Below are 16952 nucleotides of genomic sequence, written 5' to 3' on the forward strand. Positions count from 1 at the left end.
AGTGTGCCAAAGCAACAATAAAAATGAAAGGGCAAATCTTAAGTTGCATAATCTTTAATACTGAGTCACTATCAGTTTATACATAATTTATCAACCTATTCTATAATCTGGAAACCCTGGCGGCACTGGTTAAGAGCTATGGCTGCTAAACAAAAGGTCAGCAGTTCAAATCCACCAGGCGCTCCCTTAGAACCCCTATGGGGCAGTTCTACTCTGTTCTATAGGGTTGCTATCAATTGGGATCAACTTGATGGTAATGGGTTTTTCTTTTTATTCTATAATTTAAGAAGCAGTAAATCTGGATTGTTTAAATTCCTCAACCCGATAGTAAGCTATTAGAAGGCAGACACATGCCCTTGGTAATATTTACTGTGGGATTTTGTACACAGAAGGTGCTCAACAAAGACTTGTTCAGTTTTAACTACTCTAGCACTTACTTAGTCCACATGTCAACTCCCCCCCCCCTTTTTTTTCATTTCTATGAATATGACCTTATCGATGGAGAAAGGTAAATAATTTTCAACAGAAACCTGGCCTTTCTCTAAAAGTGATTAATTCCAAGTAAGCCTGTGGCATACCCAGCTGCTGGCTCCGAAGCTGTAGGCACGTAACCAGAAGAGACAAAGCCTCTCCAGCAATCAGTGAGTCTTTGGTGGATACAGACTGCTGTCGAACACAGATTCCTGCATGCAGGGCTACTGGCTCTCCTTCACTCCCAGAGCTGCAATTGCTTCCTGAAAATAGGCAAGCACAAGTTTACTGTGGACCTACAGGAACTGTGCAATATTCCAGTATCTTTTTAACATGTTCCAGACTCCTCATGTGACACAGTTCAAAAAAGCACTTTGTACTTTAGTCTAAGAAACCAGAGAGATGTGATCACGTTATTTCAAACACCGTAACTTCTCTGTACATAAAACACATTTGGAGGCACTCAAAATTTATTTACAAGGCAAAACTAATTTAAGGTAATGGAACAGCAGTATAATTTTGGCGGTATGAGGGAGTCCTCTGGGGCTACTGGAACTGTTCTCTATCTTGTATCTTGCTCTATGTGAATTACATATATATAAAAACCTAAAAATCCTGTATACTTAACATTTCTGCACTGCATGTATGTCACATATTTTAAAAACTTTTAAATTATTAAAGCATTTATAAGCACATAGATGGAGCAGGAAAATCAAAGGAAGCTTGGAAATAAAACTTATGAAGGCCTAACAAAAACTGGCTAAACTAAGAAAAGACTGTTTTCCAGGTAGGAATTCTAGATGAATCTGTATTACAGCCAAAATTATTCGTTTCATGGCACTTATACTCAGCCAAGCTAAAAACCCTGGTTGGCTTGGTTTCCCCACTTACTCCATGTGTTTATAAATTCTTTCTTAAAAGAAGTATGACGTACATATAGTAATGTGCATAAATCTTTAATACAGCTTGGAAAATTTTTACTCAGGCTCAAAAGCAAGAGAAAAGGCTTTCTCCTTTTTATAACTCTGACAAACCCATGAACAGATAATTAGTACAGCTATTTCTTGCTCCATGTTTTAATTACTTTCCCTATTTGATCAATACCTGAACTGCTGAGTCTGTTTCGAATTCCAGCAGGAAACAGAGAATTACTTTCTTTAATTGGTTGGCTACTCCCAACAAGGTCAAGGCGTCCTGCAGCTGCAGCCCATGATAGTCTCATGAAACAAGCCACGGTAGAAGTGAAATCACTTACTTCCATTGTCTAAAAGAAGTTTGGAAAGAGTGTTATGACAGAAGGCAGTACCTGGGCACATTCCATTGACTCATATAACCTTTTTACTGGTCTCGATTTCATGAGACTCTTTTCCCTCCAAGATGGTCCATAAGCACAGCCTTCTTCACACTACCACACTGTTCAAAAGTTTTCAATGTCTCTCTCTTACTCTGAAAACAGAGACTCTGATCTCCATACTCTGGTCTCAAATTACCCTTCATCAATTTTATTTTTAACTATTTTCCCTCTTCCCACACGCTACATTTTGGCCTTCATGAACTACCCAGTGACGTCCCATACATGCTCTGGCTTTGTCTAACTGTGCTCATGCTCTCCCTTGTTGGAGTTCACAGCTCTCCTCTCTCCAACTATGTCTTCTCTCTGCATATTTAATTTCTATCTATTCTTCAAGGTCTAGCTCAAATGCCACCTCCTACTTTAAAATCGTCGATGGCAGTCACAGTTGAAGGTGATGATTCTACTTCCTTTGAAGGCCCACAGGACGTTTCCTTTATAGTTCTCTCATAAAACTTGATACTTTCTCCCTTGAATGATAGTTATTTCCACACTACTGGCCTCTTTCTTACTCACCGTAAGTTCCTGGAAAGCAATATTCATGTCTTAATCATTATATATTTGCGCAGTCCCCATACCCCCCAGCCAGAGCCTTCTAAACAGGAGTTTAAAAATTCTTGAATACACAAATCACTTACTTGTATTGCAACCCGTGCAGCAGGGATAATTTCCTCAACTCTAATAGAGGACCTATCAGAAACTGACAACTGTCGGTAGGATGACTTCTCTGGGGTACCACATAAGGACATCTGCCTGCTTGTCTGACGGCTGACATTTCGGAATGGGCGAGAAGAAAGTGCTTCTATGCCATCTTTGGTGAGGTCTTCATCTAATAATGTGGGCATTGTTTGTCCAACAAGTAAAAACCTTAAAATGAAATAAAAAAGTGGGCTTATTCTAGGTTATTTCATACTACTTAAAAATGACAGGGTTTGGAAAGAAAAATAAAGTATTGCTGTGTGAGACTAATGCAATATATTTACATACCTTGCAAGCTGCAGACAGATGGAATAAACACCTTGCCTGGTTTCATAGTCTACTTCTGATGGGATGGAATCCCTCTGCATGACATTTACAACCAAACTTAAAAGAAAAGAAAAAAGGCAGGATATTCAAGACCTCCATTCCTTTTATAGGAAATTTTCCATAAGTAATTTAATTTAATTAGTCGTAAGTGTTAAAGTTTCTACAAGATCCTCAAACATAAATGGACCATACCTATTACTGCCACAATACTTTTCTATGATATCTATAACCTTTGATGATCTACTTAGAATTGGACTCCTTGCTTAGCCAAAAAGATAGCCAAGATAAGAGCGTTTTGGGTAGTTCCCCTCTCACTAAGTGGTTTAAGTTCACTGAACAACCACTGCCTCGGTAGTAGTAGAACTATCAATTCAAAAATATATCCAAAATTGGTATACTCAATCAAGTTTGTTTCTCACCATGTCCACTACAACCTATGTTACTACAAAGGCTTCCTAACTGGTCTCCCTGCTTCCACTCTTAACTTTCCCTTCTCCAAATCTATTCTTAAAAGATCAACCATAGTGATGCTTTAAAAATACCATATTTTTACATAAATAACATGTGCCTTCTATGTTTGTTTGCCAACCGTGCCCTCTCCCCTCGAGGTATTTTCATAAGTACCACTATGCCAATATTATTTCATATGTTGCTGTGAAAAAAAAATTAGCTTCAGGTGATGGAATTCTGTGTGATTTTCATTCTCTTATTTTTATTTGCCAAAGTCAAAGTGTACTTTTGCAGTAGTAAAAACGTTTCCACTTTAAAAAAAAAAAAACTTGATGGGGGTGTTAGGACTTACAAATTTACACACATGAAAAATACCAAGATATTTAAGTCATGCTTATTTCTCTGAAGGGGCCAATAAATTGAACTTGAGTTTACAATCACTAAAGAAGAATAACTTAAAAAAACTGAGCATAGTGCGCTTACGAAAGTACCTCACAGTGGGAAGGCATGGTTGGCAAACATAGAAGTCGCCTGTTATTTGTGTAAAAATGCAGTAAGTCAGATCATGGCAATTCTCTGCTCAAAATCCTCCAATAGCTCCCTACTTTCTACAGATAAAAAAGAAGAGTCTTCACAGTAGCTTATAAGATCCTACTTACCCTGACCTCTGTGATCTCCCTGACCTCATGTCCCACCGCTCTCTGCCTAATTCACTCTGACCCAACCATACTGGCTTCCCGCTGTCCACCACACCAGTCATGTCTCCACTGCAGGGTGATGCACTCACTTGTGGCTCCCAGGTGTTTCCATGTCTTGCTTTGTTTCCTCACCTCCTTCAGTGTTGTAAAATATTACCTCACCAGTGAAGCTTTCCCTAATCGCCCTATTAGAAAGTGCAACCTTCTCTATCACCCCTTCCCTATCTTATTTTTCTCTATAGCTCTTATCACCTTCTGATATATGCTTTTACTTATTTACTGTCTGCCTCCCTCTCTTGACTGTAAGCTTGAATGAGACAGGATTTTTGTCTATTCGCTGCTCTGTTTCTGGTGCATAGAACAAAGCCTGGCACCGGAACTAACTGACATACAAAAATTCCAAACCACACCAATTGCCGCTGAGTCGATTCCAACTCGTAGCAACCCTATACGACAGAGTAGAACTGCCCCCATAGGGTTTGCCAAGGCTGTAAATCTTTACAGAAGCAGACTGCCACATCTTTTTCCCGTGGAGCAACTGGTGGGTTTGAACTGCCAACCTTTTGGTTAGCAGCTGAGCCCTTAACCATTGTGCCACAGGGCTCCTATACAAAAATTAGCCAAAAGAAAAATGCCTTTACTACCACAGCTCTGTAACTGAATGATGTAAAATGAACTTCTACTATGAACACCTCTACGATGCTGCACAAAGAATAAAACTAGATGTGTATTAGACCTTCCACACTGCTTGTGAATTCTTTTAGCTCCCATTTCCGTTTCCCATCCCCTTTATCTCTTCAAGGTCCCTACCAGCTTTTCTTCTCATGACCTCCAAACAGGAGTCCTTCAACTATCCTTTGCTTAAACTTCAAGTTGGCCTTCACTTCTTCTTAGCCCAGAGGAAAAGGCAGGCCTACTCCTTTCTAAAGTAAATCTAGATGGCGCTTTTTCTTTTATCTTTCCTTTAATCCTTACTCTTTTCTTCTTTATCAGCTCCCTCTAATCAGCCTTCAGTGAGATCCAAGTCTCCTACAAGCTAAAATAAAAACAAAGCAAACTTTCTCCTCAGTTATTGTTTCCTTCAAGCTACCAACACCTTTTTCCCACTTATCTCAAAGCAGAGATTTCTCCTTACTGACTCTACTTCCCTTCCCTACCTTACACTTGCCCCTCAGCTCTGGCTGGCTTATGCCGGCTTTATTTACACTGATGCCTCTCCCAAATCTCTAATACGATTCTCTACTTCTCTCCCTTCTCTCCCAAGCACCATTTCCAAATCATCTGCTTCACACGACTCATATGCAATCAAATTTACTTCTCTTGCTCTCCTGTTTCCACCATCCTCCCAAAACGTGGTCTTATTTCCATAAAAATACACCATTTACTCCCTTCTCCCAGGCTAGAAACCACAGAGACATTTTATAAATATCTATCTCATATCTAACTAAAGACTTGTTTACTTTACCTTATAAATGTCATTCTGCCATTGCCCTTAATTTAAGACCTGCTGTCTCTTCTCTGGAAACCCTGGTGGCATAGTAGGTAAGTGCTACAGCTGCTAACCAAAAGGTCCATAGTTTGAATCCACCAGGTGCTCCTTGGAAACTCTATGGGGCAGTTCTACTCTGTCCTACAGGGTTGCTATGAGTCGGAATTGACTCGACGGCACTGGGTTTGGTTTGGTTTTTGGTCTCTTCTCTGGACCGTTTTCACAGCTCTTCACTCTTCTCCTTGCTTCCAGTCTCTCCCATCTCTATTCATCCTCTCCACTGCTGTCAGAGTAATTGTTCTAGATAATTCCTTGCTTAGAAATCTGTTTTTCTATGGTCTAGGAGAGAATAGCCAAATTCTTTAATGTGCCCCTTCCTTATAAACTTCTTTCTACTATCCTCTAATGCAGCCTTCCTATAGTTTCCAGGACAGGCCGTGCACCTGATTACTTTTACTCATTCTGTCTCTCTCCCTCTTCCCTCCCCCAGTCTTAGAATGTCTTTTCCTTTCTGATTTACCTAAGGAATTTCTACTCATTTCCCACCTCTTCAGTTCAATTGTCAATTCTCATCAAACATTTCCTAACCTTATTACTCCAAGCAGATTTAACCGCTATTTTATTTTCACCCCCAAGCCCTTTTCATAAGTATCTTTTAAAATACTTATAATATTGTCTAAGCATATTATTTTTCTTTGTTCAACCATGAGCATCTCAGGGGCGGGCATATCTAATTTATCTCTGAATCCTCGGCACTAAGCAGCACTCCTTGCACAGTATGGATTACTGGAAGTCAAGTTCACCTTCTCCCAAACTAACGTGGGAATCAAAAGAAACAGATACAATCTCCTGACCTTTACTCTTTTTGAGAATTTCCCCCACTATCAGGGGAAAGGCATTTGCTTCTGTAAGTTTCTTAGCTAATCAAAAGTTGTAAAATAAATTAAAATATTCTGAAGGACTGAAACATCCTTCCTTCTTCGTATAACTCTCACAGTGCTTCACTTAATACCCTGTAGGAATAAGCAAGTCTTTGCAGAACAATCTAACTAACACACCTACATCCACTTTATGCAACTCACATAAAAATATATTGGAACTCTAACCTCAAACCTCCCGCTTTGAGGAAGTTCTCACAGAATGATTTTGCACAGCTCCTTGCCATGTCATCGTCGGCTGTGGGCATGAGTTTAGAGCTTAGCACCTAGGAAACAGGTAAGCACAATTAATCATCCCATTTTCAGGAGATATTATCCCTTCACTAAATACAACATTCAGATGAGTAAGAGCATCTTTAAATGCTGCTACCTTTTTTCCGGAAATATTAAGGGGTTGAAGTTTCACAATAAAAATAATCTCATTTTCTAAATTCTATTTACTTAGCAAGAACAATCTTTCTGTTCTGAAGAAAGCTGTTGTGCTCTTTTATGAAATCAGTAAATGTGAAAGTCTAAGGCCCTCAGGTTTAGGTAAGAACAGATAACTTTACGTGATACACTATATATGTTCTTGAAGAAGTATATAAACCAAAGTTTTATAAATCTGTTGCTGTCGAGTTGATTCTGACTCATAGCGACTCTATAGGACAGAGCAGAACTGCCCCATTAAGGTTTCCAAGAAGCGGCTGGTAAATTCGAACTGTGACCTTTTGGTTAGTAGCTGAGCTTTTCACCACTGTACCATGAGGGCTCAAAGTTTTATAAAACAGCCTATATATTAAAAATGCTAACTGAGCTCCCTAATAATGACTTTCACTTCTATTTATTGAGCACTTCCAAAGCTGTAATCTTTACAGGATCAGACTGCCACATCTTTCTCCCATGGAGCAGCTGGTGGGTTCAAACCACCAACCTTCTGGTTTGTAGCCAAATGATTACCCACTTTGCCATCAGGACTCCTATTAATACCTATCATTTATAGAGCACATTTACAGAGTTTTTCACATACAGGTAGTCCTTGACTTATGACGCATTTGAGTTACAAGAAACCACACTTACAACTGTTTGTTATTTTTTTTATATCTTATTATTAGTAACATGTATTATATACAATGTTGTAGCACACAATTGGCTGGCGTTACCATTCTCATATGCTCAAAGATCAGATTTATAAAGATACTTAAAAGGCAATAATAATGAAAACTCAAAAAAAAAAAAAAAAGAACTATTTGACTTAGTCTGAATGGACTTATGATGGAGTTGTGGGAATGGAACCTCATCGTAAGTCAGGAACTACTTGTATACAATCTCTGCTGGCTGCATGAGAAGACAGGGAAGTAGCCTTCATCAGTAGCCCTCATAGCACAGTGGTTAATGCTCAGCTGCTAAACGAAAGGTCCGCTGTTCAAGCCCACCAGCCACTCCTCGGGAGAAAGATGTGGCACAGTTTGGTTCCATAAATATTATAGCCATGGAAACCCTATGGGGCAGTTCTACTCTGACCTATAGGGTCGCTATGAGTCACAATCGACTTGACGGAGTGGGTAGGCATAAGACAAACTGCTTAACATGCATTATTTCTTAATCTCACTAGGACTCACATAATAATCATACTATAGTACAAGACTACAAATCTAGCTTATGCTCCAGTTTTACCACTTAGTAGCTGAGAAACATGATTTTCCCTTTTGCCTCAGTTATCAGCAAAATGGGGACAGTATATACTAACTCAGAGGACTATCTGGATTACCTTGAGATGATAATGTTACCATGCTTACCAACAAATTCCTCATAGAGCTTCATTAACATCAAGAACCACCATGTGTCTGTCAGTTTGTCGTACTGTGGTGGCTTGTGTGTTGTTATGGTGCTGGAAACTATGCCACTGGTATTTTAAATACCAGCAGGATCACCTATGGTGGACAGGTTTTAGTGAAGCTTCCAGATCAAGACAGACCAAGAAGAAAGGCCTGACAATCTGCTTCCAAAAATTAGACAATGAAAGCCTTACAGATAACATGATCGCAGATTTGGCACAGGACTCGGCAACATTTCCTTCTGTTATACATACAGTCGCCATGAGGTGGAGCTGACTAGACAGCAACTAACAACAACATCAACGAATTATAGTACCTTTAAAAAACATTAGGATGCATTTAATAACTTCTGAAAACTCAGCCGTTGAAACCTCTACGGAGTACAGTTCTACTCTAACACACATGGGGTTTGCAATGAGTTGGAATCAACTTGAAGGCAACCAGTAACAACAACAATTATTTATTTAGATGCTGTTCTGCAAGCTTACTAGTGCACATAAGTATAAACCAAAAAAAATGCAGCATTTCGGAAATAACAAAATGTTTTAATTTATGTTCTTTTTTATTCAAAACTAATTTTCCAACGAATCATTTTATAATAACAGAAATCTGTTTACTTATTTCTGAAAGCAAGAATCTGAAAAAAACTAAAATGGATCTATCAAACCAAAAATGAAATGAAATTAGGTTTCTTACTTCTAAGTTGTAAAGCACTCTGAAGGTGGACATTCCCGGAGCAAAAGATCGAAACAGACTTTCTAAAATTGAACTGGCACTTGGCTGATGCTGTTGCTTTGAAGAGAGGGAAGGAGATTTTGAAGACTGAGAACTTGATTCAGATAGCAATGTTTTCTAAGTTTAAGAGAACAAAAAAGGAATACATGGTTTAAAAGCACAAATTAAAGAGAAACAGATCCCAGTACATATTCTAATATTCTTCTTTAATATAAGCTATTTAGAAAATAAAATGAAAAAAAAAAAATTGACCTAAAACCACATCGCTATAATAGCAAAACATTAAACATTATCAGACAAATTGTAAGTGATTGACAATATTCAAATACTATATGAAGACCTTTGAGAATATATTCTAGGTAACACCAGCAAGGCCATTTTAATCTGATTGAGTGTTTCAAAATTTGCACTTCAAATACCAATAATAAAATTATTAAAAATTACTGAAGAAGTCTTGAGAATTTTTTAAAGTTAAGATTAGTGATGTATTTCATAATTACATTAGTTCTCTTCTCCCCCAAATTAATACATAAACTACACGTGACAAGACTATCAGCTCATCTAAATGTCAACACCTGAAATATAAAATATACAACTTAGCAATACTACTAATTTTGTTCTAAATGAATTTATTCTGAGAACATAATTAAATAATGTTATACAGAAAACACAATTTTAATATATATATATAAGACCCTTAAGGACCAACATTCTAAAAATTAAACAAAATGAACTTAAAATATCAACTGTGAAAAAATTAAACACTAATCCATTTATGCAAGGAACTCCAACATATGCAATGATCAAATTTAGAGAGAAATCATGACACAGAAGAAAAACATCTCGAACGAACCAGAACCAGAGTCTGATCACAGAGAAGTCGTTTTCTCTCTTTGGGCTTTGGTTTCCTAATAAATATCATGAGAAGGGTGGAAGTAGATGATATTAAAGGTTCTTTCAGTTCTAAAATATGATGTCCTTATCTGCTCTACTAGGTACTTTAAAAGCCAACATGAAGTCCTGATTTTCATTTAGGGCAAAGGCATTTTTCAGAAGAAAAAATTTTATGAGAAAGGTGATATCACATGGCCTGAATGTGATTTCATGTTGAATGTTCACAGAATCGTGGTATAAAGCTTCCATGCCGGTTACTTAACTGTCCATGACACTCATACCTTTCTTCCCAAAGAATCAAGTTGATCAAGGGCTTCCTGAATGGCTGGATCAGTGGGTATCAAAAGCAGAAGCTTTCGTACTCGTAGAGTTATCCTGAAATTTTTCAAATAAGACACAGTTTCATTAACAGTCATTTAGTAAAGAATGTTAGGCAAATTACATTTCAAGTGAAAAGCTGGTTGATTCCCTAACCTTAATAATTTTCTCTTTTAAGTTCTACAAACATTTATATTTACCTTGGCTCCTCTAGATTGGCAAGCTGGTAAAGCATGTCAAATACATTGCATACAAGTGCCATTACAACCCCAGGGAGGGACTTCTCCTAAGGGAAAAAAGCAAAACATAAATATGTGTTTATAAAAGAATCCTCTCTCCTTTTCTAATTGATTTGCAAACAATAAAAGTACTGGTTCTGAAATCCTGGCCACTATAAAGCCTGCGGGGAGCACAACCCTCACCTGCGTTCAAGAGGAACAGATGGGAACAGAAGAGAATGAGGGAATCACTGTTCTACAGTGGGTTTATCGCCTGGTCTCTACCTGCCCGTAAAGGGGTTAAGGGCCCAAAAGATAGGTGGCAGAGAGAAGTAACACAAAGGGCATATGGAATTAATACAATAGACAGTGGGCGCCACTGAAAGCTGATTGTAGTTCGTCTGGAGCGAACAAGGTAATGAGTGATTTAAAAACAACATTACAGTAATACGTAAACACGTATATACAGTCACAAACAACATATAGGTATATATGTAATTTAAGTTGATAAGAAGTTACCCAGTTGTTTCCTAAAGATAAGGAAAGACAGTATAACTGCATAGAAGAGATTCAGACGTGATAAAAGTACTATTTTCTGGCTATAAAGGATAAGAGTCACTGGACGCCACTGTGGAATGTTTATACAGGAGAAGATGCTTAATAAACTCAGGATAAATATGAGAATAGTTTAAAAATATTAAATTTTAAGATTCCTGTTATTAAGTAACTGCCACGATACCACTCTGAGTGGGATTTCTTTCTTAAATTCTTGCTACACATAAGTAGTAAAAAACCAAAAAAAAAAAAAAAAAAAAAAACCAAACAAACAAAAAAAAGTAATACTAATACAAAACCTGAAAAAAGTTCTTTGACATCTATTGTAAAATTATGCACTGTAAGTTACAAAGATACAGTCCCACAAAAGTCTTATATTGGAATGCAAGAAATATTATGTATACAATAATCGTGGGGGTGCGGGGGGGAATCCAAACCCTACAGGTCTTTTGGTGCCCTGGTAGCACAGTGGTTAAGAGCTCTGCTGCTAAGCGAAAGTTGGCAGTTTGAATCAGCTCCTTGGAAACCCTATGCAGCAGTTCTATTTTGCCCTACAGGGTCACTATGGAAACTCTGGTGGTGTAGTGGTTAAGTGCTACGGCTGCTAACCAAAGGGCTGGCAGTTCAAATCCACGAGGCGCTCCTTGGAAACTCTATGGGGCAGTTATACTCTGTCCTATGGGGTCGCTATGAGTCAGAATAGACTCGACGGCACTGGGTTTGTTTTTTTTTGTTTTGGGTCACTATGTGTCAGAACAACTCAACAGTAATGGATCTGGTTTGGTGTATAGGTCTTTTAAATACCTTTTCTTTACAAAGGTTTGGTATTACCTTGCATTTCTAGACTGTAAAAGCCTAACGAGTCTTATTCAACTTTGTAGCCCTGGTGCCAAGTTCAGCTCCTGACATAGAGAAGGTACAAAATAAACAAACAAATTGATGGATTCATGAATTAATTCAGCAAATACTAATTGAGTACCTACTATACTCTAGGCACTGTTTTAAGTTCTGAGGATATAGCAATGAGCAAAACAGACAAATTCTGCTCTCATAGAGCTTATGCTTTATTTACTGAGGAAGACAGACAATAAACAAGATAAACAAAACATATAGTATGTTAAAAGAAAAAGTAGGGAAGGAAAATGAGAGTACAGGGGTAGCGGCTGAAAATTTAGACAGGGTTGCCGACGAAGGCCTCACTGAGAAGGCAACATCCGAGTAGAAGCTGAAGAAAGTGAGAGTGAACCACCTAAATATTGAGAAAGAGCATTCCAGTCCAAGGGAAGAGCAAGTGCGCAGGCACTACTGTGTCTGAGGACCACCTGGAGGCCATACGGATTGAGTGGAATGAGTGAGGGGAAGCTGGGAGGAGACAAGCTTAGACCAGGTAGGCCCTGTGGGTCCCAGTAAAGACTCTGAGTGAGAAGGGACTGAGAAGGGAGACTGGAGCTGAGGAGTGACATGATATGATTAATGTTTAGTAAGACCAGAAGCTACTGGCTGCCATGTGGAGAAGAGACTGAACTAGTATAGAGGCAAAAGCCATGAGAACAGTAGGGCACTACTGAAACACTCCAAGGAGCAATGATGGTTGCCTGGATGGATGTGGAAGCTGTGGAGGTAGAAAAAAGCAGCTCAATTCTGGATGTATTTTAAAGGTCGAGTCAAGGATTTGCTGATGGATATGGGTGTGAGAAAAAGAGACTCAAGGGTGACACCAAGGATTTTGGCATGAGCAACTAGAAGAATGGGGATTCCATTAACTGAGACAGGGCAAGATTGTGGGATGAAGAGGTTTGGGGTGGGGGCAGGGTGATAGGGAAGAGGATATCTGGAATTCAGTTTGGAATGTATTACAATGGGGGCCTGATTAGACATTAAGAGATATTGAGTAGGTAGATGGATTCCTGTATTTAGAGTTCAGAATAAAGATAAAAACTGGGCCGTTATGAATGTGTATATAATCTATAAAGCTTTGTGACTAGATGAGATTACTAAGAGAATGAGCACAGTTAGAGGAGAGGGCCAAGGACTAAGCCTGGGAACTCCTCTGTAGAGATCAGGGAGCTGAGGAGACAAAAAGGGAGCAGCCAGAGACAGGAGGAAAGTCAGGTGAGTCCTGAAAGCCAAGTGAAGCTAGTGTTTCAAGTGCAGTGACCATATGCATCACCTGCTGCTGAAATGTCAAGGAAGATTAGGAGTGAGAGGTGAAGGTGACAAGATTACCTTGAAAGAGCATGACTGGCAAAGGTCAAAAGAGGATGGCAAAAGAGAAGTTGCAAACACTGACTGGATAACTCTTTCAAGGAGCTCTGCTGATTTGGGAAGGAGAGAAAGGGGCAGTGACTGACAGTGGAACTGGGGTGAAGAAAGAGTTCTTTTAAGATGGAAGAAATAAACAGCATGTTTGAATACTAAGGAGAATCACATAGTAGAGAGGGAAAATCAATGCATCAATGAAGAGAGATGTATGAGAGAAGCAGCAAGTGGAAAGGCAGAATGTTCTGTGATTCAGAAGAGAAATTATACATCTTCTCCCAATTTAATCCCAGCCCTTCTCTGTGACAGAGTATTGAGAGTCAGGACTTGTCTGAGAGGAAAGGACATATTATTCAGATCTATATGGCAAAATGATTATTAAATTCTTGTTTTTAAACTGGAATTTATCACTCAGTACCTGCTCCATGGCATATGATGAACTGAAAACCCCACTGCTACTGCTGCTGGAACTGGTTGAGGAATCTGCTGAGCTCCCAGATGGGGTCCCGCTGCCTGAAGTCTTTACTGTGAGGACTTGTTCATCAGAAAAGCCCAGTTGGTGGAGTAGTTTTTGATCTTTATTCACTGTCAGCTGCAAAAAGTGGTTTCTTAATTATTGAGGGGGAAAGGCACAGGGAAGTATTAATATCAGGTTAAAGTGGCAGAAATTGTTTACTGAAGCCTACCAGACTATCATTTGTAAATATTTGTATATTATCCACAGGAGAGCACAACTGCTTGGCTATCTTCCACCGGACACTCCCTATGGTTTCATTACTGTGAGCCTGTAAAATAAAACACTGTCATGAGATTATATGTCTACTTATTCATTTAAACAGCTGTTAGTGAGCATCTACTATATGCCAAGCACTATTTTGGAAGCTGGGAAACACAGCAGAAAACCCAGGGTCAAGAATCCCTGCCTTTGTAAGGTTTTCTGTCTGCTTATAAGTATAGGGTTCTATTCTTACTCCAGTCTCTCCCCATCACACACAGAATAAACTCTCAAGTCCTTCTCAAGGCCTCTGGGGCCTGCCCACTGCACTGTCTTCTCCTTCCCTTTGTGGCTGTGCTCTAGCCACCTTGTCGCTGAACATGCCAGGCAAACTCCCACCTCAGGGCCTCTGTACCTGCTGCTCCCTTTGCTTGGAATGCCCTGCTTCCAGATTACCTACAGGGCTCACTCTGTTACTTCACTCAAATCTTTGCTCAGCTGTCATCATATCAGGGGACACTTTCCTATTCACCTTTATCTAAAATGATATTTCATGAATACCCATCACTCTCTACCAATTTATCCTGCTTTACTCTTAATGCATTTATCAACACTTGACACTATACTGTGGTTGTCAGTTGCTGTTATGGATTGAACTGTGTCCTCCGAGACTATGTGTTGTAAATCCTAACCCCTATCTAGGCAGTCCCCGGGTTATGAACCAGCTCCATTCCTAACTGTGTTTTTAAGTCAAATGTGTAGGTAAGTCACAACAGGTACACACGGTTCTTATTTAGCCTTACTTTAGCACAAGAAAGGAGCGCTTGGTGGCTGCAGTGGCTAAGAGTTTGGCTGCTAACCAAAAGGTCAACAGTTCAAATTCACCAGCTTTTCCCTGGACGTCCTATGGGGCAGTTCTACTCTGTCCTATCGCGTCGCTATGAGTTGGAAGACAGCAACAGGTTTGGTTTGGTTTTCGGTAGTGCAAGAAATGGCTCAAAGCCTTTTCAATGATTTAAAAGCTGCAATGTGCAGCAAGTGAAGGGATTGTGATGATGAATCTGTTTTGAGTAGGGGTTGGTTCAATGTTTCAAAGAGAGGGCAAATTTACATAACATTAAAGGCAAGTACGAGTTGTCCCTTAAGTCAGACATTCATAATCTGGGGACTGGCTGTACCTGTGGTTATAATCCCATTTGGGAATGAGTTTTGTTTATGTTAGTAAGAAAATACTAGTGTAGGTCTGTCTTAAGCAAATCTCTTTTGAGATACGAAAGATTAAACAAGCAAGTGAGCAAGCACAGAAGAGGGAAGACACATGCCATGCCACATGAAGATTGCTGAGGAGCAGAAGCTCCAAAGAGACAAAAACCTTCCTCCAGAGCAGATAGAAAGGAAGCCTTCTCCTAAAGCTGGCACTCTGAATTTGGGCTTCTAGCCTCCTAAGCTCAAGAAAATAACCTTCTGTTACAGCAGCACTAGATAAGCAACAGTTGCCACTGAGTCAATCCCAACTCGTGGCAACCCCATGTGTGCAGAGTAGAACTGCTTCACAGGGATTTTAAGGTTGTGACCTTTTGGAAGCAGACTGCCAAGCTGTCTTCTGAGGTGCCTCTGGGAGGGTTATATACTTACATATACATCTGCTTGTATCTCATCTCCTTCATTTCATTTTTTATTCTAAATTTGCTTACCAAACAATTTTAGAATAGCCAATGATGCAGCTATCACAATTAACACTGTTCTTATAAAAATAACAAGATAAAATGAAAATGGCTACAGAGCTTAAAGTAAACCTACCTCTACAGTGAAGGTATCTTTGGTAGACTCATAGGTAACATTAAGAGTTAAAAGATGTCCATGAAATGAGGCACCATGAGGTAGAATAGTTCGTGGAACAGAGTAAAAATCCTTGAAGAGGATACAATAAACCAAACAAGTCAGATACAGTGCCACTGTTAAACATCACAAAAATACATATCTAACACATTTAGTCTAGTAATGTACTGAATGAAGCTGCTTTAAAGGAAGAGAGGCTTACCTCTATAGTGATCACATAGCGTTCTGCCAGAAGCAGCAATCTCTCAATTATTACAAGTTTAGTAGACCTAAGGATTAAAAAAAAAAAAAAAAATTTTTTTAACATATATGAGATGAATTGCTGACTTGAGCTCAATTCCAATCTTTTTCACCAAAACCACAACCACAGTTAGCACTCATTGGTCAAAGACTGAAATTCGCAGACTAAACTTCCCTTTTATCCAACAGGGAGGTGCTTAAGCCACGTCACAGCTGTAGTGCACATGCAGGATAAGGAAGGAGAAGCCTGTCCCTCCCCACATTTTCTTGCTTCTTCTTTTTTAAACAGTTGTTCCATGCACAGAGGATCTGAGTCTCTAGGCCTGTTTGTATTAACTCACCCAAAATGAACACACACAGTGAGTTTGACTCTCATAATCTCACAGCTAAAATATGCCACAAAGCCCTGTAAACACACGGAATCTGACAAAGTTCTGAGCTGCCTGAAAATAAGAGGACAAATAAAGACCGGTAGGTATACCACAAGTAATGAGTGCTGCCTGTTTTCATCAGCCTAAGGATGAGGGTGAAGGGAAGGATAAACAATTGTTCATCTGGCTTAAGTGACTGTTATGCATAGTTAAAATACGTAACAATTTGTTATCCCAAGGGTTTCAAAATACTTAAGAAATCAACACACACTGGGAGATGCAACCATCTCTGGAACAAGAAACAAACACAGTGGAGTGTTGAGCTGTAACAGACTGAAAATGAGACTCAGCGTCTCTTTTGGTTGAAGCTTATGGAACTTACTTATTCATTTTGAAATTAAGAAGATTCTAAGAGTCAGCAATTATATTATAGAGTTGCAGCTCCATACTGTATTTCTAAAATTGAAAACAGGTACTACCACTTTCTAGCAATTGGTCTGGTATGCTGATTAGCAGTACTGGGAATTTTACTTTAAAAATGGTTGGTTAATCGCAGAGTTCTGTCAAA

At 39.1% G+C, this 16952-nt stretch overlaps 1 protein-coding gene across 4 annotated transcripts in view; it reads right to left on the reverse strand.

The window, feature by feature from the left end:
• USP24 (ubiquitin specific peptidase 24) overlaps positions 1-16952 on the reverse strand; it is a 168984-nt gene that overhangs the window by 61841 nt on the left and 90191 nt on the right. For 3 of the 4 annotated variants that reach the window (XM_049879349.1, XM_049879347.1, XM_049879350.1), the window contains 12 exons: positions 15976-16042; positions 15735-15845; positions 13906-14004; positions 13638-13811; positions 10388-10473; positions 10151-10244; positions 8937-9092; positions 6592-6689; positions 2810-2905; positions 2461-2689; positions 1576-1735; positions 579-734 (listed from right to left, as the gene is read on the reverse strand). In XM_049879349.1, coding sequence (XP_049735306.1) covers positions 579-734; positions 1576-1735; positions 2461-2689; positions 2810-2905; positions 6592-6689; positions 8937-9092; positions 10151-10244; positions 10388-10473; positions 13638-13811; positions 13906-14004; positions 15735-15845; positions 15976-16042 — 1526 coding nt within the window. The remainder of the gene's footprint in view (positions 1-578; positions 735-1575; positions 1736-2460; positions 2690-2809; positions 2906-6591; positions 6690-8936; positions 9093-10150; positions 10245-10387; positions 10474-13637; positions 13812-13905; positions 14005-15734; positions 15846-15975; positions 16043-16952) is intronic. The other variant, XM_049879351.1, reaches the window with a different exon arrangement.

Source organism: Elephas maximus, chromosome 3, assembly GCF_024166365.1.
Source record: "Elephas maximus indicus isolate mEleMax1 chromosome 3, mEleMax1 primary haplotype, whole genome shotgun sequence".
NCBI lineage: Eukaryota > Metazoa > Chordata > Mammalia > Proboscidea > Elephantidae > Elephas > Elephas maximus.